General features: G+C 43.3%; 1 protein-coding gene and 1 long non-coding RNA gene across 2 annotated transcripts in view; both read right to left on the bottom strand.

Moving 5' to 3' along the window:
• The window catches only part of LOC125889201 (uncharacterized), a 409,754-nt gene that overhangs the window by 11,209 nt on the left and 374,910 nt on the right, over positions 1-23,635 (bottom strand). The gene's annotated exons all lie outside the window — the stretch shown is intronic.
• The window catches only part of zgc:153039 (uncharacterized protein LOC767698 homolog), a 115,025-nt gene that overhangs the window by 11,209 nt on the left and 80,181 nt on the right, over positions 1-23,635 (bottom strand). The window contains exons 10-11 of the mRNA XM_049576898.1: positions 9,806-9,998; positions 1,668-1,842 (exon numbers count right to left, since the gene is read on the bottom strand). Of these exons, the coding sequence (XP_049432855.1) occupies positions 1,668-1,842; positions 9,806-9,998 (368 nt within the window). The remainder of the gene's footprint in view (positions 1-1,667; positions 1,843-9,805; positions 9,999-23,635) is intronic.

Below are 23,635 nucleotides of genomic sequence, written 5' to 3'. Positions count from 1 at the left end.
AAGTCCTCTTTGTATTCTGCTGTAATGCAAACAGCTGCTAGACAAGTGAGAGAATAAACAGACGGACTTAAAATACATTAGAAGGGCAGTGTTGGAGTAGCTGGGAGCCCTCAACAACAAACTCCTCTTCAATATAATTATGTGAATGAATAACTCCCTCATATTTCTCAAGAACAAGTGCCTCAGCAGTACTCAAAATGAGAGAAGGGCTCTTCAGCAGCTAATGAACACATCTGTTTTTTTTTCTACTGTGAAACACTCAGAGGATTTGGATTCTGAAGACTCCATTCAGGGTCTGCCCGAGTCTCCCATCAACACATAACCTTCCGCCCCACCGCAACAAAATCCTCAGAAGACAAAGAAAACAATCAATGACCATGCTCCTTTAAACTCTGTAAGTGTGCGCCTCTGCAGAGAAGAAAAGGAGACGCATCGGGAGCATTGTGTGCACCATTACTTGCCTTGAAAATAAAACAGCAGCAGATGAGCCGATGTCATGGAGAAAGGTCTAGCATGCTAAAGAGGTCCATTAAATGATGCAACGTTCACTGTGAAACATGAGGCGTTCTGCTAATTCATATACTTACATGTTTTGAAAAGACCTCAGTTAGTCTGAAGCGCTCTTGAATACAAACACTTAAGTAAAGTGGCGATAATGCTACTGTCTGTCGTAAAGACTCGTACAACAAACTGCTATTAACATTCAGCAATAATCTTGAAGTTGACAGTAAAAAAAAACAAGTTTTTAGTTTTGTCATTGCCGAGTCTTAATATGATAATAATGTTAAATTATCCAAAAAATATATCCCATCACCATCCCTGATTTGTTTTGCCCATAATTAATAGTCAGCCTGTCACACTGTGCCGGATTACATGAGAAATGGTGCAGAAGTAAACTTTCAATTGCTGCTGATGTTGTCATGCACAACAACTTTGGAAATATACAGTTTGGTTTCTTGATCGTTCCCACGAGAAAGAAGTGATTTGTAAGAGTGTTTCAGAGTAAGAGCGCTGTCAGCCCTAGAGTGGTCTCCTCTGGTCTGAATCAGGGACTCATGTTGTTCCAAAGTTGTATAATTGCCTAGAGTTGGTTGGTGTTCTCACGGCAGCATTTACAAGAGGACCAGATCAAATGCCTTGTGTGAGAAAGCTGCTCTTGATTGGTCAGAATTTCCATGTGGGAAAAATCCAGGAAGTAAAGCAAACGTTGAAGAAGAGTACACTTGCAAGATAAATGTGACACTTTCTAATGTCACAATGGAGGGACAACTACGCAGGTTGATTTTAGCGCTGCTCATCGTGGACTATATTGCTGTCATTGTTCATTTTAGTCAAAGCATACAGTTTGAAAACGAGGCAAACGCGGCTCCAACTAGAAAACAATGTTTTGATGCATTGGATGTGCTGAATGTGCATATTAAGGCAGTACAGGAGGAGGTGCACATTAATAATCCTCCAGGACTGTAACATGCTCATGTTTAACCCAAACAATGTGTCATGTGACTGCAGTTGCTTCACATCCAGGTCGCAACACCTTCTCACCACAAACCAACCGCACCAGAGTTCCTTTGGAACCAGACTGAGACCACCTCTTCAAGAAGGTCTCAGTCTGGTTGTTTTGGCAGCTGAACACAGTCAGATACGTGACAGTGTGTTAGTGTCCTTACTGAGATCTCCGAGTTGGACGTGTCCCAGCACGTAGAGGCCGCTCTTCTTGATGTCATTAATGAATGTGATGAGGCCCACACTGCTGCGAGGGTTGGAAACCATCAGCAGGACCTGAGGCCTCCAGAACTTGACATGGTCCTTCCTCACGTCCAGCATCAGCAGGTACTTACGCACCTATAGAAGACAAGAGAATTGGGATGAGGGGTGTTACTGGACACTTTGATTCAGTATCTTACCCCTAACCTTATTCTTATTTAAGGGGTAACTGAAGTAGTTTCAACCTGGACTCTATTTTCCTGTGTTTTTGTGTCTACTTGACTAATGGAGACAATTGTTTTTGAAAGTGGTCCAGTGTAGAGCGAGAGTGCTGCAGCCGGCAGCTGAAATGTAACCAGTCACAGCATTTGGCACTATCAGTTTACGTCTACTAAAAGTGCTTGGGTTTGCCACTGACATGTTCAGACTGTTGTCGTAAGTGTCTGACAACATTGTAGAAAGGACCCTACTGAGAAAATAAACATCTTCCTTTACCTTTTGCTCGATTCTGTTTGTTATTGTGTCAAAGAATGAGTACTGTGTCCACAGATTTTGCTGCATGTGTTTTTCCATCACACAGCAGGGCAGGTAAAAGAAGTTTACCTGTTGGAGGTGAGCTGTTTGCAGAGGTGCAGTAAGAGCATGGTGTCTGCAGCTCTTCATCAACATCTCACTGTGGCTGTTTCTGTTTTCACTCTTCCTCCCTGCTGTATTATTAGACTTGTCTTTATTGAAGAAAAGCCACTCACAAAGTTCCGCTAATTCAGTGATGAACACATTTAATTTCCTGTAGATTCTTCACAATAAAAGTCCATTCTCCCATTATTTTGATAAGTATACACGTTTATTGTGAAGCAGCAAAATAAGCAAATGTTGAGTTTTCAAGCAGCAACTTCACACAACTTCTAATACGGCTGATAGTGAACATGAAACAGTAAAATAAAGCAGATATCTGCAGTAAAAACAGGACGCAGGAGAGAAACTAAACTCCAAACCACAGAGATTCCGTTAGAAGCTACAGACGTACTGAGAGCTGAACACACACAGACTTTTAAAAACGTCTTTCTCTCTGGTCTCCTGCAGACAGAGGTGAGGAGAGTCGGACAGCTTTTACTCCAGAAAAAGCCCATCTGAGGCGCAGCTCGGTGCATCTAACTGATGATGGAAAAGCAAATCGATGCGACATGGCTTGACTCAGTGTGGCCAAAAGTGACAGTGGAAAAGGCTCATGTGGTAAATGGCCATTGTCTCTACCCGTCAAGTTCAAGAGAGACAGAGTGAAAAAAGGTGCGTCATATGGAATTCATTCAAACACAATGATGGTAATAATAAAATACTGAAACACTGTAGGGATATCACAGTGTCCTGACAATTCTACAATGAAATTTTCCAGCAGGACACACATTCACAAACGTCTGTCTCTGGACCTCAAAGCTGGCAGACATGTTAGAGACAAAACAATTTCACCACATGGCCTTCACCAGCAGAAGGACGTTCATTTTAAGGCCTTCAAATGCTCGGAAAACTGGAAATTTGAAAATCTACAATACAATTCTACGACTTTAATCTGCTGATGATGTGATACAATCCAAAGCTCCGCTAAATGGGCCTTGTGTTGAGATCATTTCCTCAATTGTTGTTTCCAGCATGAACTTTTGACCTTCATAGAGACAGTATTTTCATATTCAGCGAGATCCTTCTCAGCTAAGTGTTGCTAATCTTATGTGTGTATTTGCATCTGGTTTTAATTTTTCCGTTTGCATCTGTTTTTCCTCATTTCATTCCACTGTACAGCGTCACATCATTGAAATGATTTATCATGCCCAGATTTCTATTCCCTGATTTCTGTGGGATTAAAGACAAACGCACAAAACAAATCCCCCAAAGCTCCCACCAGACAGATCTGGCAGCGTCAGAGGTGTGGACTGGATGAGAATGATTTCAATAACCTGAACAAGCTGCCAAGAAATTCAGTCAAGCTAATGAGTTGCAGAGTCAGAGTTATCGGAGAAGAAATGGCACAATCGTCCTCTTACAAATGAAAAGCTGGATTCATGAACAATAAAACGCACGGAGCAGAACAGAGCTGAAATGGAGGCAGGACCCACCTCGGCACCCCGCGGCCCTGCTGTCCATCTCGTCTTCAAGTCACACACTCTGAGTATCCTGCGTGTGTGTGCCTAAATCTCATCTGTATGAATGCGCTGTTGTGCTGTAACTGCACGGACTTCTCTTATACAGAAACAAATTACAACTCTAATCAACATCCTATTAGGATGTGAGCCTGCAGCAGGGACCGCATTATGTGTATATAGGCTGTTTGAGTACATATATCAGTGTGCACTTAAGTGTCAATCACACTCTTATTGGTAAAAATGGACCCCTCTGTGATTGCTGGAGTGTACACTTAAATTCAAGTGTGCATCACTTTGTATCACAATACACACTACAGCACAAGCACCATTAGGATTCTGAGAGTGTGTCGATGAGCTGGCATCAAGGTACCATTGACGAAATGTAACCAAGTGGAACCAAACGTTAGATCTAAACCTACAGTCCACCAGGAATGATTAACACTTCATTTATACTCTCATTGGAATTAATGACCGTTTGCTCAGTGACAACATGTCCGCCATGTTAATGTTGCTGCTACACTGTTGGATTCTGGGGTAATTCTAGGGCTGCCCCGACCAAGAATATTCCTAGTCGCCCAATAGTCATCATTGCGGTCCACTAGTTGACCAGTCCAATTAGAAGATCTGGACTCCACCGACGACATAGTCCTCCTGTCACACACTTGCAGCCACCACAGGACTTCACATTAAAGGGAAGTTTCGGTTTATTTCAATCTGTCTCCTATCGTCCTAAATTTGTTTCAAGTGACTAGTGGCATAGAAATAATAGTTAGCATGTTAGCCGTTAGCCTAGATACAGCCGGGGCGCATAGTAGCGTCAGACCTGCGCTTTGGAAAGCAGAGCTACATGGTAAACAAACATTGCTGCACACCGGTAAGGTAAGACAACACGATTACATGTGGTTTTCTATATGTTCTCTGACATTTATCCTAACGATATGAGGCGGTCTTTGTGGGAAAAAAAGCTTGTTTAGTGGACTAACTTTGCACTTGAAGGTTGCCTGTTCACTTACGTTTTAACAGGTCTGTATCTAGGCTAACGGCTAACATGCTAACTATTATTTTTATGTCACTAGTCACTTGAAACAAATTTAGGACGATAGGAGACAGGTTGAAATAAACTGAAATTTCCCTTTAACAAAACAAAAACCAAGGTGATGACCATAAACCACAAAATAGATGATGCCATAAAACTGGATGGAGAGGCACTAGAAGAGGTGGACACATATACATACTTGGGAAGTGCTGTCGGGAAGGATGGAGGCAGTGACAAAGACATGCAGCCTTTTTAATACTGAAGCCAGTATGGAACACAAACCACATCTCCAAAAACAAAAACTAAACTCTACATCTTCAACTCCATTGTTAAATCAGTCTTACTATATGGGGCAGAAACGTGGAGAACTATAAAAGCATCATCAAACAAGCTCCAAACATTCATTAACAGATGCTTACGACACATCCTGGGAATTTACTGGCCTAACACCATCGCAAACGAAGAGCTCTGGCAAACCACACAGCAAGAAATGCAGGAAATGGGGCTGGATCGGGCACACCTTCAGTAAACCATCCTCCAACACGACCAGACAGGCCTTAACCTGGAACCCACGGGGGAAAAGAAAGCCAGGAAGAAACAGCTGGAGAAGGTCTGTCGAGGCAGAACTCAAGGAAACAAGCACATCCTGGAGGAAGTTCATGAATGACCTATGCTCCACCGTACTAATGAACCTTCATTAATATAGGCCTATATTTTATCTCCAAGTGCACGTCACACACTGAGCGAGCCGCCTGTTAATGACGCTGTGGGCTAATGGGCATGCAGCTACTTCCATGTTTCACATGATACGTCATGTTTGTAGTCGACCAATGAAGATGAGTTTACATATCACCTTGGGTTCGTCCTTCACCTTCTCAAAATGATCCCACACTTTGGATTTCCTGCCCGACATGTTATTAACTAGCCTGTGGAATAACCGCAGGTACCAGCCCTGGAAATTCAGGGCTGTGCACATGCTGTATCTTTGACTGCCTGGAGAATGCAACGTTGGGCACTGGGTGCTACTCTTGTGCCTTTTTTGTGCCAGCTTTCAAGAATGTGACGGCAGGCTGCGTCTAAGGTTGCTAAGCGTCCTGAACAAGCACCGTATCATAGCCTGTTTACCTGAACTCCTGATCTTCTTCCAGGAGCTGTATATAAGTGTGTAGGCCTATCGTGCGTGGGAGAGATGTAAAGCTCTGGGTAGCCCTGCACGAACATGATCAACTTTTCCATATTTATCAGACTGAATATTTACAGAAGAAGGGAAAGATGTGTCGGCCATGACTGGTTTGTAACCTGACTCCTGTTGACTGCTGAGCGTGGACACTTCCTGTGTCTGTCCCTTCAAATCACACATGGTCCAGTCATATAGTTTTGGATTTATTCTGACAAGGCGCAGCTCCTGATAGAGTTTCACATTGAAATCTTGCCAACTAATGACCTCTCTGTTTGACTAACGTTTAGTCGACTGCTGGGGGACAGCCCTAGTTAATCGTGTCTTTTCATTGCTATATCAATCAAGGGTTGTTTAGAAGAGTGAGTAACACTGTTTTATTGTTACAGGAAAGTGGGGGAGAAAGTCTCTGACGTGGACACGGGGGGATGTGATGTGAAGAAAGGGAACCTTACTGCAGTCAACCAATCACATCACATTTAGAGCAGATGGACGGAGGAAGTGGAGTCTAAAGTACAGGCCAATTAAAGCAGCAGGCCTTTTTTTTTGGCAGCAAGAAACACCCCTTAAATGGAAGCACATCCTTTGAGAATGACTAAAAATACTTTAAAATGACTTTCAATTGGAAACACTCTGAGGGTGTGTTTAATAGACTTGAGGTAATGATATGAAATTGTAGGAGAAATGAAAGAACGACACTCCTCTTGTGTTGCAGCTCCACTTGGGGATTTAGCCTGAAAAGAGGCAGAGAAATTGGGCCGATGATGACTGCCTTAGCAGTACAAGTTTAGCTCAAGGTCCTGAAGCTGTGTGTGTCTATACAGCCATCAATCAACGATGAAGATGCAACCGTTTCCAACATTATTACCATCATAATCACCATAACTGTTTTCATGCTCCCGTCCGGTAATTGCCGTAAAAACAAAAAAAAAATAGACGAGGCCCCAGAGGCGAAGTCCAACTGCCTCCACTCATCTAATCATCTGTCTCTCTTTATCTCTCCATTTCCCCCTGTCTTGTCATCCATCAGGCTATCATCATTTCTCTGTCGCTTCAGTCTCATCCATCACTTAGTTTCTCAATCACTCATCCCCTCTTCCTGCTTATATTCTGCCTCTATCTTCCCGTCCCGTGATACCATCAGCGTCTCTTGCCTCTGTTTGTCTTTTTCTTGGTTCTCTTTCTCTCCTAAACACTGTTGTCAGCTGCCTGTTATCTCCCGCTGTGTTTTTTGTTGCAGGCTGTTGTCTCCTATCCCTGCTTCAATGTCACCCAGTTGGCGCCCTGCCACATTGGCTCCTGCTGAAGGGTGCAGGAATGGAAGACGAGTCCATGTATGAGATATGTACGTGCACACACTTGGTCCTTCCTCCTGGGCCTATTAGTGTAATCGTATAAATCAGACTGGGCTCTCTGCCAGGGGCCGGTTTGGAAACTTTCGAGGGGGGGGGGGGGTCACTCTGGGGCACAGTTTTAAAGACAGGAGGCACATTTGCACATTGGCAGTAACTACAGCAACATTATAAATAGTTACAGTGTTTAGTTAGAGTGATTAATAAATGTCAAAAGAACAGCTTTAAATATTCCAATATGAAGTAATATCAATAAATAGCTGCTATTTGGAACTCTGAGTAACCAACAGCCTCAGAGAGATGATGACACAATGGGCCCCTGGGAACAGTAAGAGGCCCCCAACCCTCCTGCATAGGAGCAGGAAAGCCAGACTGAAAGAGACATAAAGCAAAACAATTTTGTGGTCGTTTTATGTCTCCTTGTGGTTGTTTTGTGTCTTTTTGTGGTTGTTTTGTGTCTCTTTGTAGTTGTTTTGTGTCTCTGTGGTCGTTTTGTGTCTCTTTGTGGTTGTTTTGTGTCTCGTTGTGGTTGTTTTATGTCTCTGTGGTTGTTTTATGTCTCTGCGGTTGTTTTGTGTCTCTTTGTGGTTGTTTTATGTCTCTTTGTGGTTCTTTTGTGTCTCTTTGTAGTTGTTTTGCGTCTCTTTGTGGTTGTTTTGTGTCTCTTTGTGGTTGTTTTGTGTCTTTTTGTGGTCGTTTTGAATCTCTTTGTGGTTGTTTTGTGCCTCTTTGTGGTTGTTTTGCGGCTCTTTGTGGTTGTTTTGTGTCTCTTTGTGGTTGTTTTGTGTCTCTGTGGTCGTTTTGAATCTCTTTGTGGTTGTTTTGTGTCTCTGTGGTCGTTTTGAATCTCTTTGTGGTCGTTCTGTGTCTCTTTGTGGTTGTTTTGTGTCTCTTTGTGATTGTTTTGCGTCTCTTTGTAGTTGTTTTGTGTCTCTTTGTGGTCGTTTTGCATCTCTTTGTGATTGTTTTGTGTCTCTTTGTGGTCGTTCTGTGTCTCTTTGTGGTTGTTTTGCATCTCTTTGTGGTCATTCTGTGTCTCTTTGTGGTTGTTTTGCATCTCTTTGTGGTTGTTTTGCATCTCTTTGTGGTCGTTTTGTGTCTCTTTGTGGTTGTTTTGCATCTCTTTGTGGTTGTTTTGTGTCTCTGGTCATTTTGCTTCTCGTGGTTTTTTTGTGTCTCTTTCTGGTATTTTATGTCTCTGTGGTCATTTTACATCTTGTGGTTGTTTTGTGTCTCTTTGTATTCTTATTTTTTCTCTTCATGGTCTACTTCATCTGGGTGTATTTGAGGTTGTTCTGTGTGTCTTTGTAGTTTTGCATTTGTTGTCTGTTTGTGTCCCTTTTTCTCTTATTGCATCTCTTGTGGTTGTTTGAGGTGCCTCTGTAGCCAACATGCATCTCTTTGTGCTCTGTTTCTGTCTCTTCAAGGTTGTTTTGTTTGTATTTGTGGTCATTTTATTCTTAATGTGAGTCTCTTTGTGCTTGTTTTGTCTCTTTTTTCTTTTGATTGACTTTTTAACAAATGTTAACAGGGGCCCAGTGCCTGCACCTGGTAGGCCTGTTAAGTAATCCATCCATGATACTAGCCTACTAAACCGAATACATGTCGCCTTCTTAGTCTGACAGGTTGGCATGAGTTGGCCACCCTCATACCCGCCCCTGCTCCCGGCTGCTGTCTTGGGCTGAGAGAAGGAGGAGGAGATAAAGAGAACAGAAAAGGGGAAGGAGGGAACGGAGGACGAGGAGGAAAAGCTCAATAAGTTAAGTGGTTGTAATAATGTTCTGCCTCCTGACAAGCTGCTGGCAGACCCAGCCACCCTCACTCTCCCTGCCCATAACCCCTGCCCGCAGCTTTGGCAATGATTCCCGTCGGCAACAGGCCCTCCTGGCAACGGTGGCCCCTCTCCTTGAGAGCAACAGGCACGCCAGATAGAGGACATGGAGAGCTGGATGATGTAAAGCTCTGTGAGTGTGTATGTTTGTGAGTATGTGTGTGTGTGTGTGTGTGTGTGTGTGTGTGTGTGTAATAAATGTAGAGAGCTTTGCTGAGGGGAAAGATGCTGATGTGTATGTGTGTGTGTCTGGTAGACCTGATATAAATGTGATAGATAGCTGCTGTAGGAATGACAAGGCAGTGTTGTGTGTATGTGTGAGTGTGTTTGTCTGCTAAATGCAAAGTGCTTGGCTGAGGGAGAGGCAGCAGAGATCAGTCCGTGTGTGTGTGTGTGTGTGTGTGTGTGTGTGTGTGTGTGTGTCTCCATAAACCGGATAGAACGATTGCTTGGCAGAGGTACAGGCTCTTGTAAAGCTATGGGGATGAGATTTTAGTTGCTCTCGTAATGACAAGGCAGTATTGAGAGTGTGTGACTGTGTGTGTGTGTGTGTGTGTGTGTGTGTCAGACCTGGTGGAAAATGAGAGCCTGGCTGATGTAGCCCCAGCTGGAGGTGGGACTGAGGTAGTGAATCAGCAGAAGCAGCAGCAGCATGAAGGCGATGCTGGCCGAGGCGTAGATGGCGTTGATCAGGAACATCATGACGGCACAACCCACGATGCCCAACACGCACGTATGCCAGGTGAAGTAACGGAAGGTGGGCCTGAGAGGAGAACAGGAGAGGTAAAAGTTAGGGTGGAAGACATGCTTGTGTATGTGAATTTCAGATGACTAATTTAAGTCTGTCACGCTGCATTAAAACACTCCTCCTTCCCTCCAGGTGAAAGTCATTCTTAGTGTCCTATTTGCCGCCATTCTTCTCCCGTTAAAGGGCTGTTCAGGGGTGTTTTTTTAATCTGCCATGAGCATCCAAGGACAGAGGAATGTCGTATGTTGTAAAGCCCTCAGAGGCAAACTGTGATTTGTGGTACCGGGCTTTATAATATATAAAAGTGAATTGAATTGAATCATAATCTAAAAGGCGCCAACAGCAGTTACTTTGTGACTGTTTAACAAGACGTCTTCATTCACTAACACAAAGAAACAGCCTGTGCTGAACTTGATGGGTAAAATCTCCTTACATTGATTTTTACACTTGGGGGCAGCACAGCGAGCTGTAAACATGACACATTATCACCTTATCGAGCTGACATGGCGAACGTGTTAGCAAACAGCGGCTTATCTACCCATCCAGCAGACAGACAAACATTAGCATTCATTTGGAGTCCTGTTTCTGGACATGTCTCTTTTTTTTTTTTATCTATGCCAACTCCTCTGGGAAATATCTGGCTCTTCAGCTGCTACTGTAAGTCCTTCACTATTCACCAGCTAGTCGCTAACTTTATCTGTCTGCCATTCAGTGCTGGGCAGGTACTGCTCAGTGGGTTTATCGCAGATTTTCCGCTGCCTGCCGCGGCTGGAAACAAGCCTGATGAGAGCAGTAAAAGTAAACCACATAGTAAAGATCCAACATGCAGAATAATTCTCTCTGGGTTCATTACCACCAGCGACTCCTCTCACATTACAAATAGCCATTTTATTAATTGTTAATAAAACAATATTGATTGAAGCAGCTTTTAAATCTGTTGATCAAACTGCCACTTCTTCTACTGCTGCTAATAAAGGCCTGATGTGTTTGGTCTTGATTTAAACACAGACATGTTTTACCCGCTCCACTGAGACATCAAAAGCAGGCTCTGTCATAATGTGTCAAATATCTGCAAACATTTTTTTGCAGATTAGTGGAACAGAACATTATAATATCACATATAACACATGCTGGTTATGGCAATGAAAAATATTTTAAGAATATAACTAGAATTACTGCCATGTGTTTGTACGCCTCAGTGACTTTCAAACTATAATTTATTACATATTACTAGTTGCCTTCATTTGAAAGTAATAAGTTACTTTACAATATTACTCTCTGTGTAGAGTAATAAGTTACTTATGACACTACTTTCACCAAAATGACCTCAGAGGAACTGATGTTGATGTTAAATGGATGAGGCTCGTGTTGTTTCACAGAAGCTCCAGTTTATTACAGTTCATTTCAAATCCAGTGCTGCAGGTCTGAAACATTCATGTGTTCACACAGTGGTTACAACTTTGGGAAAAAAAAAAACCCAACAACAAAAAACAAAGATAAAGAACAATTAAATAGCCTAGACTATTTAAAATAAGTGAATAGCCTTGGACACAGGGAGGGTCAGGCAGAGGATGTGTGGGCCTATGATATGAAACACAATAAACAAATATTACGGTTAGCACAACTAACAGAATGGTGTGCGATTAAGTCACTATGGCAAGCACAAATTAATACACTGGAACTGGAAGACGCATCTGCCGGTCTCTGGTGTGCCGGTCAGCTACAGCAGCACCACAAAGAGAGTAATGCATAAGAACAGGACTGTGTGACGGCGTTGCTCTGCAGTTATAGGCAGTGCTTAATTTGTAAAATTAGAAGTAGAGGAACACTCCAAATGAAATGGTTGTGACATCTAGTGTTGTCAAGGTACCAATATTGGGACCCACAGTACGATACCAGTGAAAGTATCATGGTTCTGAGTAGTATCACGATACCACAGCAAAAATGAGGCAGATGTGCCTTTTGTCATTTATGAAAAGATAAATCACTTTTCTATAATACATCAATGATATTTCAATGGAATAAATTACTTATTGACTTATTCATACTTCAAAAACAGCATCAATAAGTGATTAACATAGGGGGGATCAAAATAAAATAAATAAATGAAATAAAAATCAACCAGCCACCCTCCTCCCCCGACAAGTAAAGAACAGTCCCTCCATAAGTAAAGAACAGTCCCTAAAGTGCGGTGAGGTTTGTGGGCCGTTACCTGCCACAAAGAGAGAAATGTGAACGGCTCGTTTCTCCTCTGACACGTCACATACCTGTGTGCTGCCACGGCTCAGCTGTCCAGGTACTACTGGGCAGTCATGACGTCAACGAAAAAGGAAATTACGCTACTGGACCTGGAGTCGGACTTCTCTGTTGCCGGTAAGTCGTTATCTTGTGCCGTGGAGCCGCCGTAGGCTATTTGACCGCCGTATTCCTGTCTGTGACCCCCGTTCAACCCACAACCGGCAGGACTCCACCCTGCAACACTAGTGACATCAGCCAATACTGTATGTATTTTTTAGATGTGAAAAGTTCTAGACCCATGCAGATTAGTTCCGGAACGCAACAGGGCCTTTTCTGAAAAGATCCTGGTATGCGTTCCAGTACGTTCCGGCTCAAAAGCACTGGTTATAGGGGATGTGAATGGAAACACATCCAAATATACTAACATCACCCAGATGTGCCGATCACTGGGATGAGGAAAGAACAGACCGGAGGTCAGCTCCTTATCCCTGCTGCTTTCAGGCAGCCTTATGACGTAAAAGCAGAACGGGGAACGCTGCAGATGTTGCCCACAGTGTTTTAATGGGAACAAACTGAACATGATAACACGCAGTATGGTATGACCTATCTGAGCTGATCACCGGCATCCTTTTATGATGTAGTCTATATGTGACTACCAGTGTTGTGCTAGTTACTGAAAAACAGTAACTAGTTACCGTTACTAGTTACTTCATTAAAAAGTAACTCAGTTAGTAACTCAGTTACTTAAACCAAAAAGTAATGCTGTAATCTAAGTAATGCTAAGTAATCCTGGCTGTAGATGACTGAGTGGGGACGCTAGAGGGCGCTACGTGCTTTTCTTTTTTGCAGTGTAGTTTTTCTAAGCCACAAAGAAGACAACATTTACTGATGTTTTGGGAAGCTCCGTCCTGCAGCCCAAAACATTTCCTAACTGTATTGGCTCGTAGCTACATCGCCTAAGCTACAGTGGATGGACTTTAACCAAGGGACTGTCAGACTACAACTTGACAAAGCAATTGAACGGTATAGGAAACATGCAACCATCTTCTACAGTGGAGTCACTCGCTGTCAGGCAGCTAAACGTGTTACAACTATGGTACTTGGATACAAATATGAAAAATGAGCTAAAGAGAACATTTGAAGAGCTACATGATGATGTCGAGTCTGTCGCACAACAAAAGTGCGACAGTCTGTCCACAACAAAAGTGTCCTCAGGATAACAGATATCACGTCACTGGATATAACGTTACTGGGACTAAAAATCTGCAGAAGCGCTATGGCTTAATGTAACGTTACTGCAGTGTGGTGAGGCCAGCAGGTCGACAGTGACTTCAGAGATGGTGAGAGACATGTTTCATTAAGATGCTCTGGTAAGAATTGTTCATATACCTCTATCTGTCTTGACTATCTTTTATTGTTTAGGGCTAAAATATTTTAGTGAAAGGGAACCTCAGTTTGTGAAGGAATACTCCATGCTGCGTGTCGTTTTAAAACCTGTACAAAAATAATGGAGTAATGCACCGTTTGGTAACGGTAACTGAGTTACTGAATTTAAAAACTAACGCGTTAGAGTATTAGTTACTGCCAAAACCAACGGCGTTACTGTAACGCGTTACTGCCCAACACTGGTGACTACAGACTGTATAAATCAAGTAAATGACATGACAAGACACGACAACCTTTGGGGAATGTTTTTTCTGTTGGCGCACTGGCAGAAGTGGAGCCATGGGTGAATGAAAAATGATATAACGGAGCATTTTTGTCATGCAAAGTGCAGAAATATTCTTTCAGAGGCACAGACAAAACCATGCAGAAATGCGCCAACCCCCAAAGGTACAGTGTTTGTACCCTGTTAGGGTACAACAGGAAGGACAAAACATTTGTGCCCTTTTAGGTCCATTCTTGTACCTTGATTTCTTAGTGTGTGTGGACATGGTCCTTATATGTCTTTGTTTAACTTTTTTACAGGACATGATAAGAAACCCGTTTTGTTAGCTGCTACCTCACATCAAGCACCTGTGAAGACTGCCCAAATGTCTGCTCTTCAGACTGAGAGGGATTTTGACAAACCACTGAGGATTCCACTGAAAAAAGCAGCTGGAATAAAACCAGATTTTCTATCATGGTTATCCATCCACCTGGGTTCAAAAAGCTAATGAAATAAGAATCTCAAACTGAATTATTAAAGTCTAGCAAGAGCAAAGAAATACATTTTCAGGCAGAGTATTACAACTTACTGACCTTGTTCCCACACTATCAAGTCTATTTTCACAAAGCAATGGCAGATCCTGCACAGTCTTTTATACTTTATGATCCTTTTTCTTTCGTCTGTAAAATTGAGCTGGAATTTGTTAATCTCAGGATTTCATGGTACGAAAAAGTGGTTCACCAGGACTTGTTACTAGAGGGGAGGAAAGATTTCTAGATATTGCTACTGCCTGGTGTGTAGCGAAATGTTACGACAACGACTGGATTAACTGCTCTGAAATGTGATGCACATAGAGGGTATGAGTGCTGCTGACTTTGTGACCACTACGATGACCCCTTAACTCTTCATTTACACTGCTCAAAAAACATTAAGGGAACACTTAATGGTCACAATATAACACCAAGGTGCAAATCAAAGTGACAACAGGTGCAATGGAGAGGCAAAAGCAAGACAACCCCATAAAGGGAATGGTTTTACATGTGGTGTCCACAGACAGCTGCTCTCTCCTTATCCTTCCTGACTGATTCTTCTCTAGTTTGGTCTTCTGCTAGTGTCCTTGGCACTGGTAGCATGAGGTCGTACCTGCAGCCCAGTCAGGTTGCACGGGTGGTCCAGTTCCTCCAGGATGAGAGGGTTTGCTGTGTCTCCCACCCCGTTACACCAGGAGAGCTGGACAGGGCCGTAGAAGGGCATCAACCCAGCAGCAGGACCGCTATCTGCTCCTTTGTGTGAGGAGGAACAGGAGGAGCACTGCCAGAGCCCTACAACATGACCTCCGGCAGGCTACTGGTGTGCATGTTTCTGACCACACTGTCAGAAACAGACTCCATGAGGGTGGCATGAGGGCCCCGCGTCCTCTAGTGAGACCTGTGCTCACAGCCCAGCACCGTGCAGATCGATCAGCGTTCTCCCGACAACACCAGAATTGGCAGGTCCACCATTTGCACCCTGTTCTCTTCACAGATGAGAGCATGTTCACTCTGAGCACATGTGACAGGCGTGAAAGAGTCTGGAGACGCCGTGGTGAACGTTATGCTGCCTGGGACATCAAATGATGGTCTGGGGAAGCAGATCCTTGGAGGGTCGCACAGACCTCCATGTCATAGCCAACAGTACCCTGACTGCTGTTAGGTACCAGGATGAAAACCTCAGAGTGATTGTCAGACCTCGCGCTGGTGCAGAGGGCCCTGGCTTCCTCCTGGTGTAGGATGATGTCCGGGCTGTAGACTCTTTTTTAAACATTTAAGTGCAACAATAAGTGCAAAGCCACAGGTCTTAGGCTCACAGACTGTGTGAGAGTCTTCAAGCACCTGATTCTCTGGTTCAGCAGAGAAAATGCAAAAGTGCTGGGTGAAAGTTACCACAGATTCATTGGGTGTGGTGACTTATAAATACACTCTCAGCCAGTCACATCCTGCGTCTCATTACACTGAAACAGCTGAACCAATCACAGTGACGCATGATGACGACAGCTAAACAAATAAAACACTTCTTGGGGAAATCATTTTATTGTCTGGATGTTGCAGAGCAGCACGATGTGAACACACAGCATCACAAGTCTGCAGCACAGGGCAGATGGTGTGGGCTCTTTCAGCAGTTAATTAGACAGAAACAAATAACAAGAAAACTGTTTGGTGAAGTTGTTTTTATGACCGCAGCAATACATGGCTATTTCAGTTGTATTTCTATGGCGTCTCTTATTGTAAACGGTCATAACATTTCTTAGAATGTGACACAGCAGCTTTGGCTCCATGATGCATTTCAAGACACATTAAGCTATAGAAATATGAAGTATGCATGTTGCAAAAGGAGTAGTGCACTGATAAGTATTCATTTAGTTCTTAAGTTTCTGGTCTGGCTCCACATCAGATTTAGACCTTTTAATCCCTGATGAACCTTTGCATAGTTTGAGATCCTGCAGCAGAGGTCTTTTGTCTCTTCCAGAGTCCAGACTGAAGACTAAAGGGGACAGAGCTTTTTTAAATCAGGCCCCCGAGGCTGTGGAACGACCTGCCTGAGGACATAAGGCTGTGTGAGTCATAGTCTTTGTTTAAGTCTCCTAAAAACGTACTTCTATCAGAAAACATATCCTGATTTCATCTGAGCTGTCTGTCTATTTTATTACTATCTTACTGATTTTCATTTATCATCCTGATTTTAGTTTAGTGACATTTTAGCTGGTTTATTCACCTTTTGTTTTAAATGTTAGCTTCGTTGTAAAACACGTTATAACTGTGTTTTCGAAGGTGCTATAAGCATAAAGATTATAATTATTTTCTTCTAAGCATGAGGTCTGATGATGAGCATGCTGATGGGATAAAGTGAAAGGAAGATATAAGACTGGGTGTGTTCTTTAACTTACAGTGTAAAGACTATAAAATACAGCAATTTCATAAGAGTGAGTGAGCCATCTGGAAAATGAACTAACTTTCTCCAAGAAATCTTTTAAATAGCTGCTACACCCATGAAAGAATTCCATTTGTCTGGGTTTCACTGGAGAGTTTCATCGTCACGTGATGGTCTAAATCCCTCTTTCTGACACTTTCCTCCCTGATAGGAATACACTTCTTTAGGAGGCATTTAATGCCTGCTGTTTATTTAGAAATATGGGGAATGAGAAGAGTCAGAAAGTTCTGAGGCACAACATACCAGCTTAATGCTAATTTCATCCTGTTCTTCCAGTCGGTGTTGCTGAGGCTTGACTCGTGACTACTTGCTCGGCTTTTCACATCATGAGTTTTTAAAACCTCTCGCCCCACCCTGTCTCACTTTCCAGTGTTTGTGACTGACTCATGCAGACGCTCCAGCAGTCCAGGCTGCAGCAATGTGTTGTCCCATTGTGCCATACAACCACTGTAATACTAATTAACAGTACATGGCAGCTAATGTTATACATGCAAATAGACTCTGGTGGCAGAAAACACACACTTGAGCAAAGTAGACATACCCTCGACTATAATTAGGGGCTGTTACTTTAATGGAATAGTTACATTGGCAAGATAAAAATATACAACTCAGCGAGATTTGGGGCAAAGTTACACTTAAATATTTTTTAAAAGGGTTAGATTTTAACCAAAAGTGATGTCTTAATCTCAGCGATACACAAACCATAATTAATTCAACTCAAATTCTCCCCACACACTCTCTCTCACACACACACACACACCATCTCCTAATGTGTGACTGCACGGCAGAATCAAAACACATACAGAGTTAATGCTGGGACAGGAGCAATTAAAACAAACACCACACATCGATAATAACCTGCCTCTGCAGACTGCTGCAGACCCCTCAGTGTTTGTGTGCATGAGCTTGAATTCATATATGACTGAGTGTCTTAATATATTCACTGCACATATATGTATATGTAAAAATATACTACCCTAAATGTGTGTGCCATTTAAGTGTAAATGAGTCAAGGGGGTCTTGGAATTTGGGAGCTGCGTGGCGGATTGAAGTGCCCTCATATTTGGAGGATCATGTAATTGACCCCAATTTCCCTGCAATAACTGCAGCCGTGTGGATAAACAGCCATTAAAATAGTCTCAGCTGTAATTACACAATGTGGCTGAAATGACCAAGTGGCTTCCTCCGCAGATATACAAACAAATTTAGACTCTTAAAAGTAATCGCTGCCAAATACCACACAGCAGGAGAGTGCTAAAATATGGAGAGGATAGCAGGGGGTGAGACCACCAGGAGGCTAAATTAAAGGAGGAGAGAAACAGAGGGAGATCGGACAGAGACAGTCATTAGCCCTCCCATTGGTCAAGTTTTCTTCAGTGATAAGGGAGAGGCAAAGGATAATGCGAGTACACCAAAGGTTAGATATTTAAAACTGAATACTTGTAAATGATCAAAGCTGCTGAGAGCTAATATGTTGTACTGATATTCTAGACTCTCATCCTGTGACACTGAGACAGAACCTCCACTTTATGTGCCAAAATTATTAATAGTAGTTGGAACCAGATCAGATGGTGGATTTTTGAGGCACATATCAAAATCTGAGTTGTCAACTTACAATATCAATGCACCTGCTGATATTCATTTTCAGCCACGCTTAAAGCACGGCTCTAGGGATAGCAACATCAGTCTGTCAGCTGGTCCACGTTCGTATGTCTGCAAGGGTCCGTTTTGATCCCATCAAATCCATCCATCCATCCAAAGCTTATCTGAAGCTGGGTCACGGGGGCAGCAGGCTGAACAAAGTATTCCAGACGTCCCTTTCCCCAGCAACGCTTCTCCGAACTCACTCCAGATGTCCAAGCTCCTCACCCTATCTCTGCGGCTGAGCCCAGACACCCCACGGAGGAAACTCATTTCGGCTGCTTGTATCCATGATCTCAGTCTTTTTGTCATTGACGTGCTTTGGTCCCTATGACATACAAGTTGTCACTGTCTGTTTCAACAAGGGTCCAGATGAACCACTGGGCCCACATCCTTGCACAGCCCAACATTTGTGTCCTCATGGACTGTAGACATAGTCAATGTACTGACTGTGTATGCTCCTTACTTACTCTACACTCCAGTCCAGTTGGTGGTATATTCATCTCTAGCTGACCGCAATTTCATTAATTTGTCCCCCACTCACTTTCTGCTTGTACATACCAGCTCCAGTAGCAGCTCCTTTCCTCTGCTCCTCTAGCAGCTCGACTCCTCTCCTCACCACTGATGCATAAAGAGAACTCTGTAGCTGTTGCTGTGTCTCATGGGTGACACAGAATGGATGAGGAGAGACTCGTTAAACTCGAGTTTAACGACCAACAATCCCGTCATCATAAAGACAACGGCCAAAAAATTATTGCCTGATGAGTCACAGCTCTGGAGATCGGCTCCTCAGGTGAGAAATTAGTGGGTGTCCACACATGATTTCGAGCTAATGAAGAGGTACAGATCAATAACTTTGTGTGGTCTTCTGTTGACCAGCTGCAGCATGACAAGTCTAGTGTGTGCTAGAGGCAGCACCTGACATGCCACACTGCAGTGGTGCCGGTGTGTTTCCAGCTTGACGTGGTCCCACAATTATAGTATGGATGGAACTGCATGCGTGTCCAATATGAGTCTACAGCTATAAGTGGACGTTCAATACATAAAGTACGTCCAAGGCTTTAGATCCTTGAAGTTGAACAATGTCTTTGACAGTCCTCTCTTTTGGACAAACTATGTGACGAATACACCTCAAGTATATTTTTGGTTTTTCTATGCAGCTCTTTCTTATTACTCATTGGCTCATTCAATACATCTCAACTGTAGATCACTGTTTTCAAGTTTATTTGATATTTTTACATCTCACCACTAAAGGGACTGAGAGCAAGAGCCATCATCATGCGGAAAATGTCCTTTCTGAGCAAAATATAAAACTTGCTCCTCAGCAGTATTTCCTCTCTTGTCCCTTTGGTATCCTTTGGCATATAGCATCACACCGGCTGGGTTGCTTAACATGAGCCTGCTGTTTGCAGTTTACTGATGTAAACACTAGATTTCTGCCTCTTTAAAATTCAAGCAGTTGACTCTGCCATTTGGTGAGTTTTATCTGACTATTTTTAAGTATATATGTACACTCCAATCCTACTCGTCCAAACAGAAAGTCCTCTGAAACCGCATTTAGAACATATGGGACACTTCTCACACTCATCATTGAATGTCACATTAATGGAATTGTCCAGGTGGCTATCAGTGCACAGTTTCTCCAGTGAGACTTTTGATAATACCCGCCCCATTCTATCCTGTGCCCACTGTTGCACCGTACCAACCTCCTGTCTTTAATCTTTGCTTTTATTTCTTCTTGACTCCATCACTTAGCGTCGGCCGTGCCCACAGTTCTCTCATCTTCTTCCTCTCTCCGTGCCATTGGAGAGTGGATGCAATTACGATAAAAGCTCCAGGCCCGCCCTCCTCCACCCATCTTTTTTGTCTCTGATGTCCCTCCATCAGCGGCAGCAATGGCCCCTCCATACAATCACCTCGCTCTCACCCCCTTCTGCCGTCTCTCTTGTTCTCCAGCGACTGATGTCACTTAGCTGACACAGCAAAAGCGCCCTGAAATAATCGCCGCCAATCAAGTCCTTAGAGACATTAAGAAAAAGAAACGGATGAAGATGGAGAGAGGAGACCCGGCCTTAAGCCAAAAGACACGTCATAACTGAGGGAAAGCGGGGACAGAAACTTTGTCTTTACAGTTCACACACACACACTCAGACACGGAGGGGGGGCTGCCAGCTTCTATAAGTGAGCGGTCAGTGAGTGTGTGAGACGTTACGTCAGGCAGCATCCCAACACTGGCACAACACCAGTGGAGATTGGACTGACCTAAAGAAAGCACTTAAGAACTTTAAAACTCCCTTGATATTAGATAAACCCTGATATAACATGGCAACCAATTCATATCAATGTAACTGGATTTAAAAACTAAAAACACAACTGCATGATGGGACCAATATCAGTGCTCACCTGATGAACTTCCACACAACCTAATCAAGGATTTTTGCATCATGTTTTGTGTGCTATTCACATCAGCATCTGTTTTTAGCATCTCTCGTCTCTTCTGCATCTGTGTGAAGTGTATCTGGAGTTTTGCCTCTTTTCTGTGTGTATGTGTAGCCGGTCCTCTTTGAAGGCCTCTGTGGTACAGAGGAAGTCTGGTAATCAAGGTTCGTGCAGCATCTTCTGGTCTACAGTTTTCACCCCAAAAAACTTCATATTACAAGCTGAAAAGACGTTGCACTGCAGCTCGTTAACAGACGACCACACAAAGTTATTACTTCCTTTACTGAACGATCTGCACCTCCTCCACCTCTGCGTTAGCTTATAATCATGTGTGGACAGCCTCTGATTAAGGTTTATTTCTCACCTGTAGAGCTGATCTCCAGAGCTGTGAATCACCAGGCTGAATCTTTTTGGCCAATACAATGATGGGATTGTGGGTCGTTTAGCTCAGGATATTTCTCTACCTCAGCCCTAAGTCTCTTGTCATCCAGTCTCTGTCACAGATGAGACACAGCAACAGCTACAGAGTTCTCTTTATGCATCAGTGGTGAGGAGAGGAGTCGAGCTGCTGTAGGAGCAGAGAAGAAGAGCTGCTACAGGAGCTGGTGTGCTCAAGCAGAGAGCGAGAGGGGGAAAAATGCATTTAATTCAGGGGCGGCACAGCTGAAAATAGGAGAGTGGCATTAAGTGCCGCAGGGCAGTGCATCCAGGAACACCGACACGCGTCTAGCCACTGCTGATGTGTTTCAGCCTTTACACAAAATATATATTGTGTGATATTTCTTATAATCTACCACCTTTCCTTATTATAATTAAGCATGTTCATGTTTCAGACTCTTCTTGTTTTATTTTTGCAGATTCTTGAGGTGAATCGTGCTGTGATAGATAGAAATATGGAAATAAGGAATGTCACCATCTGAAATCCACCTAGATATGCTCAATACTTAAAGGTGCTGTATGTAAGAATGTGGCCAAAACGGTTACTGCACTCAAATTCAAAATACTGCCGCGAGTCGTGTCCGCCCCCCCTCCCCTACAGATTCGAGGTTGCTGCACAGCGGCACGCTGGAGACTGATTTGTTTGCCCACGGGCGGCTGCCGTGGCAGGGCTGTGTCGCCGTGTCCTTGATCTTCGGTTTTCCAGCGGACCATTCGAGCAAGTCCGGCTTCTCTGCTGCTAACGCTGCTGCCGGGATACAGCTGAGGAGACTGCTAATGCTATGTACCGGGACACTGCTAATGCTGCTTGCCGTGCTGCTGTAGCTCAGTCGTAACTGTAACTGATGCTGAGACTCTACTGACTGCGTGACTGGTAGACGGCGGTGGGTGGCGCAACAGGCCAAAACACAAATTCAAAACACAAACATGATTTGCGGACCGTGAAATATTTTTTTAAATGTGAATATTCTGGCTGTACTATTGTTGTTGGTGAAATCAGTATGTTATATGAACATTATTCCTTAGTCTCTGTGACATATTAGGAGGATTTTATGACTATTTGCTTTAGATTTCTTACATATAGCTCCTTTAACGTAACAATGCTCCTTCATATGCCACAGTCAAACGCTGGGTACAAGAATTCAAGTGTTGCAGGGAGAGTGTTGAAGATGGGTCTGGGGGTCCCAACCTGAGGAGTTCTTCTCCTCTGGTATGAAGTAGGGCTGCTCGATTAATCGAATTTTAATCTAGATTACGATTTGGGCTTTCAACGATTATGAAAACAAAATAATCGACATAAAACGATTATGCGCTTCTTATCAGTTTACTCTCGTTGTCTCGTGTTGCAAATTAAACGCACCTGAAAGCCACACATGCGCAATACTGCCCCCTCCCCTCCTCTTTTCACTCCACTTTCAGTAAAGGAGGTGAACTACGAGTAATGCGAGGGGCAGGTGATCGTGGAAGATTTCAAAAACAGCGTGCGGAAAATGGCAGAGGAAGCGCGAGAGAGGTTGGTTTGTGTGTGTGTGCGCATGTGTCTGTGTGTGTGTGTGTATGTGTGTGCGCATCGGGGCCGAACTCCACCGTGCGCGATACAGAGAGCAGAGGAGAATTTTAAACGCATGTGTAGAGGCTGAAATTACGTACTGTTGTGTAAACAATTTAAGTCATCAAGTGTGGCGCATAATCGTGATTTCAATTAAAATTCAAAATAATTGTGATTATTATTTTTTCCATAATCAAGCAGCCCTACTATAAAGGTACTTCAGCACTGCTGGAGCAGAGTGACCAGTGTGCTTATCCCGTGCTCAACATGATTTTGGATCATTCAAAAATGCACCCAAACTATTAAGTATCAGAAACAAGCAGTGAAGTCTCTCAAATGCATCAAGCTCCAAGACATTTGATCCCACACTTCCCATGATGAGGTCTATCAACAGATCCTCCCTGACTGTTCAATGCAAACATCGTCTGCATCTTAGTTACAGAAGACACCATACAACAGTTTTACAAGCAGAAAGTGACTCTCCATGACTCATAAACAAGTAAACAAAGTGTCCCTTTAATGAAGCATGACATGAGCAAACCAAGCTGAGTCTACTTACAAATACTTGACAAAGAATCTGGAGAAAAGCAGGGTCAATATGAGCTCTGTATTAAAATATGAAGCTCTGAATTTCTGGTTGGCACTGAGGCGCACTTAATCCTCCACCATCATCAAGTCATACCCCTCCATTAACCGATAATGATTCTCTAACAACCTATTTTCTCTCATCCA

The sequence above is a fragment of the Epinephelus fuscoguttatus genome, linkage group LG5 (genome assembly GCF_011397635.1).
Source record: "Epinephelus fuscoguttatus linkage group LG5, E.fuscoguttatus.final_Chr_v1".
Lineage (NCBI taxonomy): Eukaryota > Metazoa > Chordata > Actinopteri > Perciformes > Serranidae > Epinephelus > Epinephelus fuscoguttatus.
Note: the sequence above shows the minus strand (reverse complement) of the source record. Positions and strands in the feature narration are given on the sequence as shown.